Genomic DNA, 18393 nt, shown 5'->3' on the forward strand with positions numbered 1-18393 from the left:
ACCAAACAAAGGAACTATAATATTGAAAGTCAACCTCATCCTTGCATGACAAAGAAGAGGCAACTACATGGTCTTTCCCTGATCAAACCGAGCAACACGGAAAATTCATAATCCAGACACAAATTTCACTACAGCAACTAGATCCTTATAATAAGACTAGAAAGCACAGTTTAAACAATCACATCAATAAACAAACACAGGAGAACCATCTGCCAATGCTATACCATACAAGGTGAACATAACAAGCGCAAACTCACCATTCTGATAATGCAAATAGAAATTTTCCCTGCTTTATTGAATCTAATTTACAGTCTAATTATTTGCGAGTCATTTACCAAGATCAACCGCAGAACGACAATTACACTTTCAAATTTGGCCATTCAGAATCCTGATCCCAAGTTGACATAGCTCAATGAGGGGACCCCAAAAAATGAATTTTTTATCCTAATTCAAGGAGCTCTAGTATTAGTCCCATGTTGCCAAACGTAAACAAGCTCATCCCAACCTGTACTAGCGAGAAGCCCTTTGACAAGCACGCTCATGTCAACTAAATGTCGTGAATGAAAATATAACTGAGGAAAAAAGACATCACGATCTGAAATATACCTCGCTCGTGGGAGACGACGGCTCGTGGGAGGCGACGGACGTCGCTCATAGGCAGCGGTGGACCTCGCTCGTCGGAGGCGGCGTCGGCGTCGGCTAGGTGGGCGTCAATCTCTGAGCCTGTAGTTTTAATCTAAACCAAGTACTGCTCTTGCATTATTTTTAGTGCAAAAAAGAATTAGTCCTCTTCCATTAGTCGATAGGTACAGTTTCAATCTCTGAAGGCACAAAGCACAGAATTAGAGCTGATGACATCCTTTTTTCGTTTCCCTATAGCTACTCAAATAAACAATCGCAACACAAGATAAGATGTTACAATCCATGTATTTAAACAAATCCATGTGATGGACATGCCATTAATCTCCCTATCTCATAAGTGATTATTTACCTACCAAGAACAATCTGCTCTTTAAATACTGTTTTGCGAGAAATTTATGCCATAGATTTAGATAGATAGAAGAATACATCAAGTAATCTTGCAATAGATGTAGAAAGATTTCAGCTTCTAGGTCCTCGGTTGAAATTTTAGTTGAGCAAGGAATGTTCAACTTTTTCCTCACAAAAGACCCTAACATTAGATATTGGAAGAAAAGAAATGGTTCGACCTGCTTTCAATTCCAAGTGTACTCTTTCGCTTCACAGTTTACCAGAACAAGGCGAGAAGCAGAGGGCGAGTAGCTTTCACGCTTCCGAGCAGAAGAAAGAGCAGCATTCTGCAAGCAACAGGAGAGCAGTTGGCGGTTCATAAATCAGACACCCCTGAAACAGAATGGAAGCGATGAACGGGATGTAGCAAAAGCATTCCCCTTTTCCGGCAATGTGGAATACCTGCCCATATTTAAAATCCTCGAATCTCTTATTACCACCAATACCCCCCAACAAGCTTTTGCACAAGCCTGTAACTAACTTCGGCATGATCAAAAGTAGAATAGATTTTTCTGGTTCTGAATACTAAAGCCGAATGGCTACGACAGTAAGGAATAGGTGATTAACTGACTCACGATCTCTTCTATATGTATCTGATAACATGAAGAAGTAAAGTTAACTTTCGAAGGGAATAAAAAATTTTCTGATATGCTCTTAAGGAATCTGGAATTGCATGAAACTTCAAAAACCTCGAAAAAGGGCCTGAAGTAAACACACACCTGTTCTTATATTTCATATCAGCTTCTCTTTATTACTACACTGGATTCTCAATCCATTCAACTTTTAAGTAAGTTGAAATGTGGATCTCTTAAAGATCGTGGAACAGTGAAAAATTTTGGACCCAAAGCAAACATCCGTCATTTCACCTTAAGAACATTGGCTCCAATCCCATCTTTATAGACAGAAATAAGGAAACAGTCTAAAAAGAGTTTTTAAGTGCTGGAAATTACGCCATCTACCAAACCAGAACATTGCTTTTCTCCCATCACCCATAGTGAAAGTGGTATTGACCCTTCTTGATATAATTCCAACCTACCAAATCTTAAGAACACCAATTAGTATAGCCATGTTCAATAGTTTACTTCATAATTAGCTTACTTTTCTTCGGCAAACCTCCGAAAGCATTCAACAAAAAGAGTGGATTAAGTAAAAAAAATGAAAGTCCTGTGCATAGACATTTGTTCAGGTGGTGATAGAGAACAAGATTTGGTTCTCGAGAGCAGAGCAAAAGGAAGGAAATGGTCTTCAAATTCGCCACCTTTGATCCCGCTCAAGATCCCGATGATTTCAACCATGCTTTTTCTCAATCTCCAGCATCATCACCATCAGCACCACGTGACTATACTGACGGCTGCATCAGAGCTTTAGTCAGCCAGCTCGCCGTCGCTGGTACTTATAGCATTTTAACATTTCAGCCACGACACTCATATGCACTCATGCTCACATTTCTCTCATTTGTGCTTGCGCCCATCATTCGAAAGTGTCCTCTGGCCTATTTGTAGGCTCTGTAAGTCGGTTACTTTTTCTGGACAATACTTGCTGGTTTCTTCTAGAAAACATCATGTAAAGGTGACAGGCAACGTGATTTTGGAAAAGAACGGACCCTAAAAAAAGAAGTGTTCTAAAGGGAGGATGATCATGATGTGCTAAATAGTTCTAGAGAGTCATGTTGGTTATATTTGATCGAGCTCCTAATAATTAATGACCCAGAATTTCATCCATGACAAGCATGCGAATAAAGTAACAACTTGAGAATACTATTTTCCCTGATTAGTTCATTCCTCCGAAAGGTGCTAGAACTTCAATCCCCACTGTTTTTTTTCCCTCTTTGTCATCTTCTCCTTGAATATAGCTCCCAAATATCAGAAAATGCTGACCTATAGGTTGGATTTCTCAGCAGCAGGCATCTTGTAAAGATTTTCCTTGATAATCTACTCATCGATCTTCGGAAGTTGTTATGTAGTACTTATTGGAAAGATTATGGTGTAGAACCTAGGGAAAAGATGCTGAAATTAAAGGATGGACCTTTTAAATATGGCGAACTTTCGAGGATAACGGGGAACTTTGGAACGGTTCTCGTTGAAGGAGGATCTGGAAATGTATATTTTGGCACACTAGAGGATGGCACCGAAGTTGCTGTGAAGGTCTTCTTTTGTTTTTCTATGCGAGGGTCTAGGGAATTTCAAGCCAAGGTTAGATAGAACAAGGCAAATGATGCATATTTAGAAACTTGATCCCGAACTAATGTTGGTATAAGTTACAGTCACATGCTTGCAAGAGCATACCCAAATCACACAGATGGAGAATCCCTAATCAGGTTACCTGACATGAAAGATCTCACAGAAATTTTATGAGTGCTAAAATACTATTGGAGGGGTTGCAGGGGAGCCACGACACTTTGGGTTGGCCAGCGACCGTTTGATTCCTCTGTACCTACTATTCAACATCTCTCTCCTTTCCAACTGCCCCATATGATCATTTCAGAGATGCCATCCCCCCATCTTAAAAGTATTACGAGTTAATTCAGAAAACTTTCACCATTCAGATTGCTAGAAACTGTCAGTATATAATAACCAAAATACTTGCAAGCCTAATATCAAAGCAATACAGAGACGAGAAGTGTACAAGATAACACTAAAGTTGCAGTCCAACAGTATAATCTCCATCACCAGTCTTCCCTCAACCCCTTCTACCAATCCCCAGAAAAGAAAGCAAACACAAACCAACTTCTGCTAGAGGTTGCAGGAATTCTACGGCTCTGAGTTCCTTACTCAACTAGAAGTACTTGGAAAACACAGCATTAATACTTATTTCCTTGTCATTATAAACTTCATGTATCCAGTGAGGACAATCAAGGACTTGCTTCAAAGTAGAGCTTACTTGGTACTTTGAGATTCTGAGAGAGACCAGATGCCGGAAAGTCAGACACGCGCCATGTCGCTTTTCTTGATAATAGATGGCTCTCCCTACGGAAGTGTGAAGAACCAAGTATTCCACACTTCAGGTAAACCTCTGTACGCACGAGCATTAGAGAATGCCAACCCTGCCAAAGGAAATTAATAAGAAGAATTAATTATATAAACTGTGGAGGCAGTTTGCATATGAAAGAGCTAAATTTGACTTTCAGAACATAAAGGAGATACAAGGATATGAAAAACCAACCACACCAATCTCGAAGACTGCATCGTTTATGAAATTCCAAGATCCAACAACCAACACAGGCGCAGAAAAAATCCTTCTTTCAAAATTAATTTTAACCCACTCAACCACACAGAGCATCAGGTATGACTCTCATCGCAACGGTCCGTCAAACCTTTTTCCTCCCTCTCCTCCTCTTCTTCTTCTACGCGCCAATCCCGACACAACCCTTCATCAACCCCAATCCACCAAACTTCCAAACCCCAAAAAAGCAAACACCCATGAGTTGTCTAATGTAACAGCGGCACATAAAAGAACACCCAGAAACATACCCAGCGAGACGCGTGCCTGCCGCCAACCTCTCCAGTCAAAACAGTACATAAAAAAAAAGGATAAAAGAAGGGCAGAGAGAGAGGAGGAAGGAGGGAGGGAGGGGGATTGGAGCGCGACTCACTCGTGAAGCATTATCTCGGAAGCTTGGTTTCCAAACTCCGGAGCGCCACTTGTTGATATGAGCCTTGTCCCCTCCTGCTGCTCCTGCTGCTCCAAGCTTCGTGGCTCGAACTGCAAGACAGAGAAATCGTCGGAGTGAGGCGGCGTCGGCGTCGGGGTGAGGAGACGGACCTCGCTCGTCGGCGTGAGGGAGACGGAGCGCAGAGCGAATTCCAGATCTTGAATTCGATTGGGAGCGCGAAAGAGAGAGAGTGAGCGTGGAGAGAGAGGGCTATTTTTTAAAAAATTTCTCCCAGCTGCTCTGCTCTCAGCTCAGCTCTGCTCTGCTCTGATCTGCTCTGTGCCGTGGGAGCGTGGAGCCTTCCTGACATGTGGGTCCCCTCGGACACGTGTCGCCACCTCAGACTTGTTATTTCTCCACGGTGGAATCCCCAGTGGCACCCAATATTTTCTCCCACAGAACAGCACCTTAACCATCTCGACATACGAAGTAAAACTAGAGCAGAATGATACTTTTCAACTGGTGGTCCTGAACATAGTCATAGTGGATCTGATGAATAGAATGACTTAGTCGGTTATTACCCTTTTCTATATGGGAACTGAAGTTGTTCATTGGCATTTCACTTTGGGAAATCCTATTGGCATGGATCAAGATAATACTGAAGATAACACTGGAAACAATTGAATGCTACTTAGCATTGATTAAGAACACCTACGAGTCCATGACGCACATTTGATGTTCTTTGCAACGAAGAAGGATCCAAGGAAACTACCGCCCTTGTCTCCAGACACGAGGCTCCAGATCGCTGCAGATGTGGCCCGGTGCTTGAACTTCCTCCATAACAAGAAGGCAATACCGCACGGCAACCTGAAGTCAACTAACGTCTTGTTAGAAGCTCTGGACTTCAATGCCATCGTTACAGGCTACAATCTCCACAGATTAATGATGCCGTCTGGCACCATCGAGCAGGAACTGAACTCCGGCGACCTTGGTTACCAACCACCTGAATTCACCAGCTCGAGTAAACCATGGCCATTGCTGAAGTACCATGTCTATGCACTCCGGGTCATATTGTTGGAGCTTTTGACCAGAAGAAGTTCAGGAAAAATAGTTTGTGGCGACCCGGGATCGGTCGACCTGACAGACTAAGTTAGGCGGAAGGAAGGAAAAGGCCCGCAGCAAAGAGTGCTACGACAGAAGTATTCTGGAGGCATATGACAGAGGAGGACTTACCAAGAGCTCTCTATGACATGTTGCAGGAGACTCGGAGTTGCATTCTTCCAGCGTCTGACTGGCCTGACATTAGTAAGACAGTTTTTCGCAGAACTTATTTCTCTTCGGCCATGATGGGCAAGCCAAGCTAATTGATGAATCCGGTCATTCATATTTCCTGTACTAATCCTCATTCTTGTCTATTTTTGGTTTGTCCGCTTAATTCATATTTGATCTTTGCGTTCAATGCATCAATTGATTAGGTCTAGCATATTTAGTTCCTTGCCAAGATTTTTTTTTTTGTTGGTATTCTTCCAGATAAATCATCCAAAGAGCTCCATCTAGATGTAAAGGGAATGATCATTATTCTTTTCATATTTGTCTCTTTTTATTTTTTGGTTGAATATTTGTGACTGCTGCTTTTTGCTTCTGAACCAAATTGTTGGCAATGTTTCTGCCAGATCACTGCGATCCGTCTTCACACCAGAACGGCTGAACCATTACTTTTTGCGATCCTTTCCATTGGTTCTATAACTCGTGTTTCATTGCATTGCGAAATGAACAACATTGGACCAACGATCTACTGTGGATTTTTTCTTTCTTGTTCCTCCTCTTCCTTCTGCTGCAGAAAAAGTCCCACCATCTTGATCAAGCTGGTGTACTATCTCGCTCTGGCCATCCCCCATAATTTGCAGACTGGAGCTTTATCTTGGTCCATAGAATTGTCTGTGAATGCAGACTGTTGGTCCTTTGGAAACCGCAAGCAACTTGCTTTTCTCTGCATTTGAGAAAATTTCAAGAGCACGCGATAGACATTTTGACAGGCACAATTGTACGTAAAACAATGCATGATCAAGTAAGCTGCAGTGATCATGACCTGGTTGATTATCATATCCAAAGGGAAAGAAACATCAACCTAGTTAAGTAAGAGCTTGCGAATGAAGGAAATGATTCCACACTTGTTATTACAAAGATATATCGACCTAGTTAAGCAAGAGCTTGTAAATGAAGGCCCTTGATTTCACTTTGTTATTATGTGGTTTTTTTATTGTGGGGGATATTTCAATGGCCACACGTTTGGGATCTTAACATGCATGGTCCTTGCTTGTCTCCTGCATAGACGCTGGAAGAAGCTTCACATTGACGGACCGGACAAGCTCTTTACTTGACGCCATGAAATATTTTGCCCCAAGTTCTTTTGGAGAAAGTGACAGTGGGAAAGCCAATGACCAAACTGTTCAACACTGGAGATGGCAATGCCATTGAATATAGTCAATAGAAAGGGTTAGTTCTGTCAATTAAAGCGGAATTGCGCATCGTCGTAATTGAGTAAACTCGGTTCAAGATATACCCAAAAGAACGGGGAATGAAAGGGTCAAGAAATGGGATCATGTGGGAATGTTTTCTTCCTGGCTGGTTCTTGAAAAAGTTATGATTCTTCTTATGGGTGCTTAAGAAAACATTACTGATTGACACTCAGACAATGATGTGTACTCCATTCACGTTTTGGTTACTCAGTTTGTCTCGGCTCTTGCACTCAATAAATTGAGGCAGTGAACACAAACAAAGCAATGAGATATCAGCAAATTGAAGTTCCAGAATTGTTGCAAGAAGAAGAGGGGAACTTATCTGAGGGTGCGAGTCAGGTGACATCTTGATTCTGTGTATTGTGATATAATATAGAGATCATCATCATCTCCTCCTCCTCCTCCTGCTTATATATCAACTGTGTGATTTATCTCTGCTTCTTCTTAGTCTTTTCTTATTTATAATCTAATTATACGCCAAAGTCGTGACTAATAATTAGTTTCACCCATAGTTTCGATTGAAACCCGTAATTCACAGGTGAATTCGATTAGGTAGGCGACGCAGTCTTGGAGGTCGCGAGGGAGGGAGAGAAACCGATTCTGAGAAACTCTGTCAAGAATGGCAAGGTTTCCGAGGGGGTAGAGCTTGTGAGGACAAAGTGGTCCGTAGATCGTTGAGAGAGATTGATGAGCTAGTAGTGTCTTCTTCCATGGCTTGCGATTTGCCATGTCGAACATGTTAGTATTTACAAAAGTCACGTGGAAACGCGTTTATAAAATAATATCATGTAAGATTGAAGTCATAATGAATCGTGAGAATATCTTAAAATTAATGATTTTGAAAAGTTTCGACACAAAGCAATGCTTGAAAAGTTTTAGCGCTAACCATATCATAGTTCTGTCACCGTTCGTGTCCTTGACTCTCTCAGCAGTCATATTTTTTAGACTAAAATCTAGTCAGACGTACCCTGATCACACTGCGGTCATTTTGTTAGGAAGTGAAAGACTTTTGCTCTCCGAATAATCAGAAATCAAATCTCATGGTTGGGAATTTACCTACAATGTTATTTCTCAATTGTACTTCTTATTGTGAAATGATCTGATATGACCACGAAATAGTCCTCTTTTTCTTTGCAGATTAATTTATAAGCTATTTCCACCCCATAGATGATTAAATCCATCAGATTTTCACTCACGAGACAGAATTGCCTTCAATTATTTAATTTCAATTTAAAGTGATGCTCCAATTTTATTTGTTTTTCCATCTTTTTTCTAGTTTTTCTATTCATGTAGGATCTAGTTGACATAATTAAGAATATTGCATGTTTTATTTTTGTTTACTGTTCATAGTGTATATTAAATGCATTATGTTTTTTTTTTGTATTTATATTTTACTTTAGCAGAAATTAGCTTGTTGAAGAGAGAAATTTCTATACGATGTCAAGCAAATTTATGGATTGATTCTCAGGTAGAATATACAAAATCTTTGGCATAACCAACTTTTTAACACAGTCACATGTTTATAAATTTCCTATTTTTGTTGTGCATATCACCATCAAATTCTTTTCATTGGTTGTCTTTTATATAGATATACGTATAATAGATTATGATCAGATGAAACAACAGAAACCATCTTTAAAGATTTTTCAAAACAAAATCACAGTCCCCAATGGCTGCTGCCATCTCCCCAAAATGATTGAACCGCAACGCAGATGGTTGTGAAGCAAAGTGTGCAAATGAGTGGAAAAGGGAGGCAAAGCTAGTCTCTCAAGTCCTGGAAGAGAAGGGAGAGTGGTGAGCGGGGAGGTCGGACCACTTACTGTAAAATATAACTAGACTATCATGCAATATTTGGGAAAAATACTATTGTTTTTTAACTTTACAAGGAAAATGTCATGAAATTGATCGGCCTTTTTGCCGGACAATAAAGTTGGTTGCGAGCGAAAAGCTTCATAGATTGCTATTACCATCGCATTGAGTTCTATCTTGGTATATCACTAGTACCTGTCTTCTCAAACGTTTCAGAGGCACAAAAAAAGAAAATAATTTCAAGCTCTATACGACTAAAATCCCCTCTTTCTTTACTTGATAGACAAATTCGGCCTTAATGGTTTTCATAATTGCACAGTTTTCTTCAAATTACAATAATTTTCTTTTGAATGCTTTCCGTCAAATTTAAACTTATTGCCAATTAGAAAATAAAAGCTAATCACTTTTTTTTTATCGTTGCTCTTATAATAACTTTTCTATTCCTCATCCCTCGTACCTAAAAGCTCACTTTCCTGGTGAAGTTTTACTTTTTGATTTCACTTGTCCGAAAATAATTTGAAGTCTATCTATTTTGTATATAAAAAAATTGTGTTTTTTACATGTAAGACGTTATCGGAGAATCTAGATCACAAAAATCATTGGCGTGAAAAAGATACGAACATTGAGGTATTTTGATATTTTTCCGTGGACACTCCATGAATGATATAAATTTTTGTTAATCCAAAATGAATAAAAATTCACCGACGATTTAAAAAAAAAATCTTATTTGATGCAAAGCTTTGTTTTAATTTTTTTTTCCATCTTTCAAGTTTCACGTTGGGAAATGTAACTGTGATTTTGTTTTGAAAAATCTTTAAAGATGGTTTCTGTTGTTTCATCTGATCATAATCTATTATACGTATATCTATATAAAAGACAACCAATGAAAAGAATTTGATGGTGATATGCACAACAAAAATAGGAAATTTATAAATATGTGACTGTGTTAAAAAGTTGGTTATGCCAAAGTTTTTGTATATTCTACCTGAGAATCAATCCATAAATTTGCTTGACATCGTCTAGAAATTTCTCTCTTCAACAAGCTAATTTCTGCTAAAGTAAAATATAAATACAAAAAAAAAACATAATGCATTTAATATACACTATGAACAGTAAACAAAAATAAAACATGCAATATTCTTAATTATGTCAACTAGATCCTACATGAATAGAAAAACTAGAAAAAAGATGGAAAAACAAATAAAATTGGAGCATCACTTTAAATTGAAATTAAATAATTGAAGGCAATTCTGTCTCATGAGTGAAAATCTGATGGATTTAATCATCTATGGGGTGGAAATAGCTTATAAATTAATCTGCAAAGAAAAAGAGGACTATTTCGTGGTCATATCAGATCATTTCACAATAAGAAGTACAATTGAGAAATAACATTAATTGTAAGTTAATTCCCAACCATGAGATTTGATTTCTGATTATTCGGAGAGCAAAAATCTTTCACTTCCTAACAAAATGACCGCAGTGTGATCAGAGGACTTACTCGACGACTTCGCTGCTCGAGCCCGGCAAAAGGAGCTGAAGGCGGAGTCAAGGAGTGCGAGCAAGACATTTCTGGTTGTGCCGAACTGGTTCAGTCCCAGAGAGTTCGTGCATGACCAGAAAATGAGGTCCGAAATAGAGGATATCAACAGTCGATTGCAGGAGATTATCAAACAGAAACATAGCCTGAGCCTGAGGGAGAACGACGCCGACCACTCAGCGTCGTTCCCATCCCAGCAGCAGCGTCATACCACACATTTGCCAGAGCCTTGTTTTGTAGGTAGAGAAAAGGAAAAGATGGAGGTCCTTCGATTGTTGACCAGTGAAGAAGAAGGCATCAATATCATGAATGCGGTCCCGAAAGTGATTCCCATAATAGGGATGGGAGGGGTCGGAAAGACGGCTCTAGCTCAGCAAGTCTATCATGACGATAGAGTCGCCAGCTATTTCGATGTAAAAGCATGGACTTGCGTGTCCTATGACTTAGACGTGGCTGCTATTACAAAGAGGATTTTGGAGAAAATCACCGGTTTGTCTGGCGAAGGCAACGATCTAGATGTGCTCCAAGAAAAGTTGAGGGAACATCTGTCTGGGAAGAAGTTTCTTATCGTTTTGGATGATGTTTGGACCGAGAAGTACGGAGAGTGGACCAATCTCCTGAAGCCTTTCCAAGCCAGAGCTGAGGGGAGCGTGATCGTCGTTACAACTCGTAACCTCCGTGTGGCTTCATTGGCCGGTGCTCCAGCATTGTGTCTAAAGGAGTTGCCTCAAGATGCTTGCTTGACTTTACTGGCCTATCACGCTCTTGGTGCCAAAAATTTCGACGGCCACCCACATCTTAAATCATTAGGAGAGAAAATAGTGATAAAGTGCAAAGGCTTGCCGTTGGCTGTGAAGACATTGGGCGGACTGCTGCGTGCCGATGTCAATCCCCATGAATGGGAAGCCATATCCAACAGCCGAATTTGGGATCTACCAGTAGACAGAAACGAGATCCTTCCCTCTTTGAAACTAAGCTATCTCCATCTCCCCTCTCATCTGAAGAGATGTTTTGCTTACTGCGCGATCTTTCCCAAGGATTACGAAATAGAAAGGGATGAGTTGATCCACTGGTGGATGGCCGAAGGCTTGGTGGATGGAAGCAAAGGAAAGAACCTCTGGAAGACAGGCCTCCTAAAATAACCGATTGACATTATTTCCCCCATTTGGCTCATGAAAGCATTTTGACTTGAAAGATCCGTACAGAAAATTAATAATTATACCATTTTCACTCATGCAAAAGTTTTGACGAAATTACTCGTACACATGATTTTCAAATGGGACAAGAATTGTAATTCTCTGGAAATATTAAAGTGCTTGGCCGGCTTACCCCACCAAAAAGATTTTCACATTAACTTTTAGCTTTTCAAAGTCATGGGCCGCATAGAAAATTTTTCCACAATACACTATTGAACTTCTCGTACGCTATCAGACACTCGCTCATTGCCCCTAAGCGTCTCAGAGCCCGACTCATGGTTTAAGCTTGGTTCTGTGTCGCTATTCTCATTGTATTATCACTTTGCTCGTCTTTTCTTTTCATACATCGAGTGAATATCTCAGTTCTTCGGTCAGTTTCCAACGCAACCATTGGTTTAAGCAAATATTGAGAGGAGACAACAACAAGAGGGGGGAAAAAGGAATTTCTAGAATTTATAGAAGAAATTATGGCTGAGACATATGCTACCTCCGTTGCAAAGAATCTTGCATCGAAACATGGTGAGTACGTGATTGCTCACATTGGACGTCAATTTCGGTACGTGCTGTACTACAAGAGCTACGTCCAAGATCTCAAAAATAGAGTGAAGGAGCTAGAGATTGTGAGGGAAAGGGTGCAATGCTTGGTCAATGAAGCCGTGTATGACGGAAAACCTATACACATTGATATTAAGAATTGGCCGGAGAATGTGGAGAATAAGGTTGAGGAAGCAGAAAACCTGTTAAAACAAGGCGAAAGTGCAAATATTCCTTGCTTCCGTGGGTGGCTTCCCAACCCCATGGTGCGCCATCCAATTGGCAGGAAGGTGAAGAAGACGACTCAAGTCATTCAGGGACTCCATAATGAAAGCGCAAATAGTAAATTCCAGAAAGTCTACTATGAGAATACTCCGATAGGAATCGTCACTGCTAACACTTCCACAGTAAGATCTGTTGACAACAAAGAAGACGTCCTAGAGTCGAGGGCTTCAATCATAGAGGATGTAATGAAGGCTATAGTTGATGACAAGATCTATGTGATTGGGGTGCATGGACCAGGTGGGGTTGGCAAGTCCAAGCTTTTGGAGGACATTGAAAGGCGAGTGAAGGAAGAGAAGCTATTTGATGTGGTTGCCAAGGCAAACATATCATGCAATCCAGATATAAAAAGAATTCAAGGAGAAATCGCATATGCTCTGGGTCTAAAGCTAAAAAGCTATGCAACCTGTGGCGAGTATGAAAAGATGGCTCCTCAATGGTTGAAATCCTTAAATAGATTGAAGTTCTACATGTTCGTGTGTGCCCTAGTTTATCAATCATATTTCCATCTCCGACTTCATCCCAAAGCTTGGGACATTTGCATGTAGAGAATTGGGCCGGCTTAGTTCGTATCGGGACTTGCTCAGTAGTGACAAGTCTGGTTCACCTTGCTGAACTAATCGTAAGAGATTGTGGTGCAATGGAAGACGTGGCAACAGATGATGGAAATGGACCAGAGGAGATCTCTTTCCCCAAGCTGCAACTGTTGATACTTGATGGCTTACCAAGCCTTGAGAGCTTCTCCCCCACGAATTGCGACTTCAGGTTCCCATCATTGGTGCATATTATTGTGATGCGGTGCCCCAAGATGAATATATTTTGCAAGGGTACCTTGAGGACACCAAAGCTAGATAGAGTACTCCTTTCCAACGAGAATAATGAAGGGCGTTGGGAGGGTGACCTTAATACCACCATCCAAACCTTATCGGCATGAAATGATCCACACCAAATTCAGTAAGTCAGGTAAATGTTTTTCTAACAAAAGATGTTATTGTATAAATTATTCCAGAGCTAAAGAGTTCTCCTTAGTCTAATCAAATCCCAAATCTTCCAAATAATACCACAATTCAGAAATTATCTTTAGCAAGTCCTTCAAATACTTGAATCGTTTTCTTCTTTCTTGTTTCTGCATTACTAACATGTTTAGTCCCCCAAATGCCAGCTCCATTTCACTCCAGTTTAGAACTTCAGTAACTTTCCTATTTCGCCAACATATGCAATGTAGCACATATTTACGGAGCTCGAGAATTGCTCGCAACTCTAATCAGTGACCAAGTCTTCAAAAAAGAGGGGGAAAACAAAATCTCTTCATAGATGATGCAACAGTAACCTTCTCATCATTTTCTGGCTTACATCGATATAACAGGTGTAACATTTGTCAAATCATGGAGCTCAATGTAAGAATTTCTTAATGTGGGCTTCATTAATTGAAATTAACTGAATTAGGTTGGTCCAATAAAGATAAGATATATGGTTCTTAATAAGTCTAATATGGGAAATTTGTTTGGTGTGGGAAGTACGGCCCGGCCAGTAATGAGAGGGCCATGGTCGAAGACTCTATAAATAGCGCTCAAGTCGCTCCCCTAACTTGATGATGCACAATTTGACTCACATACGGATTTAGAGAGAACTTTCTTCTCGTGAGTGGCAATCTCATTAGGCCAGTGTTATAACGAAGGGTATAGGGAAGAAGAACTTGAGTTCGTGTTCGGAAACCGTCGCAAATTCCGCGTCAAGTTCGATGGATTCCAAACCAGGTACGCGAATCAACAATTTCTCCATTATCGTGTTTCGGTTTCTGATTATGGTGATCATGAGCATGCCATTTTTGTGGCCAACACTCAATACAAGTCCAACTGCAACTATGTGCCACTCTGTATCATGAACCAAGTGCTTGTTAATGTGTTACCCTTGGTTCTCTCAAAATACTGAATTCTGGTGATGTTTTGCAGATGCTGGAAACCAATAAGATGAGAAATCGGCTTGTCCCATACAGAAGAAGTTGCATTCAAGCTCTTCAGCTTTTCTTGATCATCATCTTGCGCAGTGCGATATTCTCAAGGACTGCTTGGACCTTTTCTTTCTATATTTCTTCTTCCCCTTATTCTGAATAAATTGACATCTTATCCCGTGGGGAATTTGCTTAATCATCGTTCGGACATTTCATTGGATTTGTAATGTAATGCTACCAGCACATACAACCATGAACTGCCATTCTCTTGGCGATTTGGCATGTAGGAATAAAATTTCTTCATCCACTCAAATGGAGCTAGAAGCTTCGCAAGATTCATAACTCGCGAAACTTCCGTGAGTGCACGTGACATTTATTTCCTTAAGCCTATGTTCTCAATTCTTTACTCCATCACTATGAGACGGCATTTTCTTTAGCATGATCGTGTCGATGGTTTTTGCACGTAGATGCCAGAGAAGCTCCGTACCAAAAGTTTGTCATCGGCCTATTTCGCCAGACGCTTTTTTACCAATATAATGGAACTTCACCACAATAACTAGATTTTGTCTTTGGAAATCTATTCCGTTGACACATGAATATCACCGGCGTGCTTCTTGCTCGTCTATTTCGAGCCTAAAATAAGATAAAAAGAGACCAACGCGAAGTTGGAACCGACATGCTTCTTGCTCATCTTTGACGGACACTGACGGAAGCTCTGGCGAGGTCTCTTATTCCCTCACGCGGCCGAGACTAGGGAGAGTTCGACTACCTTCACTTTCCTCTCCATTCGATCTTCCAAGAGAGCCGAAAGGATCTTTGAGTGTCTCGCAACTTCATCGTCATTTTTATTCTCCTCCATTCTCGGTTTCTTTAACTCTACCCATCTGGCCGACTCTTCCTCTGTTCATCTCTTCTGGAGAAACAACTCCAGCTCCATCCGACGGCAACACTCCAAGCAACGACGAACTCTGTGGCGGTGGCCATGACGATCGGCGGGTAGCAGTGATGGCCTGCGCTGCTCTTCTCAACGCCGCAGTTCAGGCGTGTCCCCATGGCTAGTCGCCAGTGACCGACATCTCCGAAGCCTCGCTGTTCCTGTCCTCGTTAAATCAGGATTGCCGCTGAAGTTCGTCTCGGGGGTGATGATTGGGTTGACATTGAAATGTTGTTCTCCCACGTTGTTTTTCGCCTACGATCTTCACTGAGGTACGTCCAAATTTCTAAATAGTTGGTCCACCGCATGTGTATCATGTTTCGTCTGTGGTATGAGGGAATCGATTCGTCCCATGTATGATTGATGACATTGCTTAATTGATTGAACTGGGCATGTTTTGGTATTCTAGGATGTTCAACCTTGGAGGGGAGTCAACGTGAAATACTAAAAATCAGTATCATCTCTGATGACTTGTCAAAATTACACTGGGTGTTTCACCAAGTGAGTTGTAAAAGACTGGAGAAAATTCAGAATGTAGAGTCTAGAAATGGTGCCGAAAAACCATTTGTGAAGAACCCTAATGAATTAAGGCACTGCAATTAGTAAACTTTCGTCTTCTACAGCCACGCATATATGACCTTTCGAATACCAAATAAACATTTATACTTGTATGTACATCATATTGCAAGCAATTGGCAATGTTCATGTTATTTCTCAATTTGATATTTCACGTTAACATCGTCGAGCGTGGAGAATCTAACTCAAGTCTTCTAATTTTTGGGTCAATGTCTCACTCTCTTACCAAGAACTTGGTATGACCCAAGGCCTTGAATTTGGCCCATTACAAGGATTGACTCAAGCCCAAGACATCTTTTGGGATCATTTCTGGGCTTTTGTCAGTGCAAAACCGAAAGCCAGCCCGATAGAAGATAGAAATTATTTTCGTGGGTCATTGAACTTTTGAACCATTTTTCAAATTTTTTTTTTTTTGATAACCGAGGTGTCCGCGCGGCTGGCAAGCTAGGGCTCAAACCAGCGGCGATACCCGACTAGTCCTTGAGGGGGGCTAGCGCAGCATCTCACCGCCACGACCCCCCACTTAAATCACCGATGGGCGAGTTTGAACCCAGGACCTCTCGTGAAAGGAACTGAGCGCAAACCAACGCGTCCACCGATGGGTGGGTAGACCATTTTTCAATTTAGTCACTGTCTTTTCAAATATATTTAATCAGGTCAGTATAGTTATGGTTTTAATTGGGTTGCTCATCCCTTTTCCGAACATGGTCCAACACTGCATTTCACAACGTTAATAATGTGTTTTAACTACAGTCAAATACTTTCATGTCAACGTTTTGAATTTCAACAAATTAGGTAAATATACTTTTCAACGTATGCACGATTTCACAGTCAATTCCTTGGATTTTAATCTTTCTTATCAAGTTCTTGAATAATTACATAAGTTTTCCAATAAGTCCCCCTGAACTTGTCCCAATCAATTCGAGTTGACGCGGCTCTCAACGATGTTGTTTTATGACGTTTTAAAAATATTTTCAGGTGGCTTGACAACTAAGTCAACTTTTTTTCCTCATCATCTCGTATCGATTGGAATTGTTGCTAGATAGGATTTAATTAGAAAATTTACTTTACTTGCATTTATAGATAAAGTATAATTTTAAGGACGTCATTGAAAAACTTGCAAAGTTCAACGACAAAAGATAAGATTTTACCATACGAAAAATGACACTAGTGACCCAAACTAACCCTATCATAAAAATAGAGTGACCTCATCGATAGGTGTTTGAGTGATTACTTTTGTAGCTTATGGGCATTTGGCCCCTTTGTTTGTGGATAATAGCCACCACGACAATAACTAGCCAACATACATATTGACATGGACAACTTACTCTTGGGGTACTAAAATCAAAGAAGAACGTGCATGGGAAGTTTTTTCACAAGAAGAAAGACAAATCATCCATCATCATCATCATCATCTCTTTTGGGGAAAAATTTGTTTTACAAGTCATTGCCATTAGTAGTAGACAGAGCCCATGAATGACCATCATGTGAAGAAAATATTTGTTGCAATGGCAACTTTTGGGAAGAAAGAGATGAGAAATGTAGCATATAGGAATGATAGTCACTCATCGACAAGAATTCCTCTAAAGGTCGACAAAAGATAGCCATCTTGTCTTCCTTCGACTCTTTTTCTTCTCTTTTCTTGTCCGGCATGAGCTCTCCCCTTATTAATTTTACCCTCATTATTCATGTCTCCTCTCTCTCTCTCTCTCTCTCTCTCTCTCTCTCTCTCTCTCTCTCTCTGAGAACTGTGCGAATATTGAACCCAAAAGCAAAAAGTGGGAGAAAATGAGGGGAGAGAAAAGGGAAGATCAGTCTCAATTTGTGAATTGTGGAACTTCATTGATTATCTTTTGGGGCATTTAGCTGAAGAGTCAATTGGACGGCTAGATCACATTGCTTTCGACGTGAATAATGGGGAGCGGTGAATTATGCCCTAGTCAATGTACTTTTTGACTAAGTGTAGTAACTTCAATGACTCGACTTAAACATCTCAGTCTTCCACAGACTCTGATCAGCTTCCGGTCAATGTCCGTCGCTAAGTAGCACTTTTTATCTAAGGGCCATGGCTGTTCTGAAGTGGCGCTAAGTAAACACCACATCGACCCAACAAACATGGGAAAGAAAAGGAAGATGATGGCGCCGTTGAAGATGGACAATATTAGAGATAATAATGTCCATGGCGGTGGCGACGGTGACGATGTTGAGATGGTCTTACGATGATGGTGCGGTGGAGGTGTTGATCGTGATGCTATAGGTGTGTTGGAAATCGGGTGGTTAGCTCAAGATGGTAGAGATGATGGCACTAGTGAGGGTGGTGAAGATGGTGGTGGTGATGGTGATGGTCGTGGTTTCGATAATGGGGGTGCTGTCAACAATTTAGAAGGGTTTTCATGGTAAGAATGGATGAATCTACAGCTCATTATGCATGTTC

The 18393-nt window shown here is 40.7% G+C and overlaps 3 protein-coding genes across 9 annotated transcripts; 2 read left to right on the plus strand and 1 right to left on the minus strand.

Annotated features, from left to right (window-relative positions):
* Positions 1-1128: 1128 nt before the first annotated feature.
* LOC130137754 (uncharacterized) lies at positions 1129-4932 on the minus strand. Of its 6 annotated transcripts, none has more exons than XM_056309838.1 (3): positions 4192-4330; positions 3910-4072; positions 1129-1316 (listed from the first exon to the last, which is right to left on the minus strand). In XM_056309838.1, exons 1-3 carry the CDS (start codon positions 4306-4308, stop codon positions 1285-1287), a joined length of 312 nt encoding a protein of 103 aa, XP_056165813.1. In that variant the 5' UTR covers positions 4309-4330; the 3' UTR covers positions 1129-1284. The 6 variants fall into 6 exon arrangements, 2 of the variants coding, with proteins under 2 accessions (XP_056165813.1, XP_056165814.1); XR_008816148.1 differs by lacking the exons at positions 1129-1316; positions 4192-4330 and adding exons at positions 2365-2380; positions 4622-4914; XR_008816149.1 differs by lacking the exons at positions 1129-1316; positions 4192-4330 and adding exons at positions 2553-2568; positions 4622-4914.
* A 5637-nt stretch (positions 4933-10569) lies between these two features.
* On the plus strand, positions 10570-11628 carry LOC115663305 (putative disease resistance RPP13-like protein 1). Its single transcript, XM_030585321.1, has one exon. The coding sequence runs from the start codon at positions 10570-10572 to the stop codon at positions 11626-11628; it is 1059 nt and encodes a 352-aa protein (XP_030441181.1).
* A 14-nt stretch (positions 11629-11642) lies between these two features.
* Positions 11643-14762, plus strand: LOC115663303 (putative disease resistance protein At3g15700). Of its 2 annotated transcripts, none has more exons than XM_030585318.2 (2): positions 11643-13461; positions 14451-14762. In XM_030585318.2, exon 1 carries the CDS (start codon positions 12150-12152, stop codon positions 13044-13046), a length of 897 nt encoding a protein of 298 aa, XP_030441178.1. In that variant the 5' UTR covers positions 11643-12149; the 3' UTR covers positions 13047-13461; positions 14451-14762. The 2 variants fall into 2 exon arrangements, with proteins under 2 accessions (XP_030441178.1, XP_056165809.1); XM_056309834.1 differs by having other exon boundaries at positions 11643-13452.
* Positions 14763-18393: the final 3631 nt, after the last annotated feature.

Source organism: Syzygium oleosum, unplaced genomic scaffold (genome assembly GCF_021117445.2).
Source record: "Syzygium oleosum isolate NSW1041296 unplaced genomic scaffold, Sole_v2.1 Sole_v2.03, whole genome shotgun sequence".
In the NCBI taxonomy this organism is placed as follows: Eukaryota; Viridiplantae; Streptophyta; class Magnoliopsida; order Myrtales; family Myrtaceae; genus Syzygium; species Syzygium oleosum.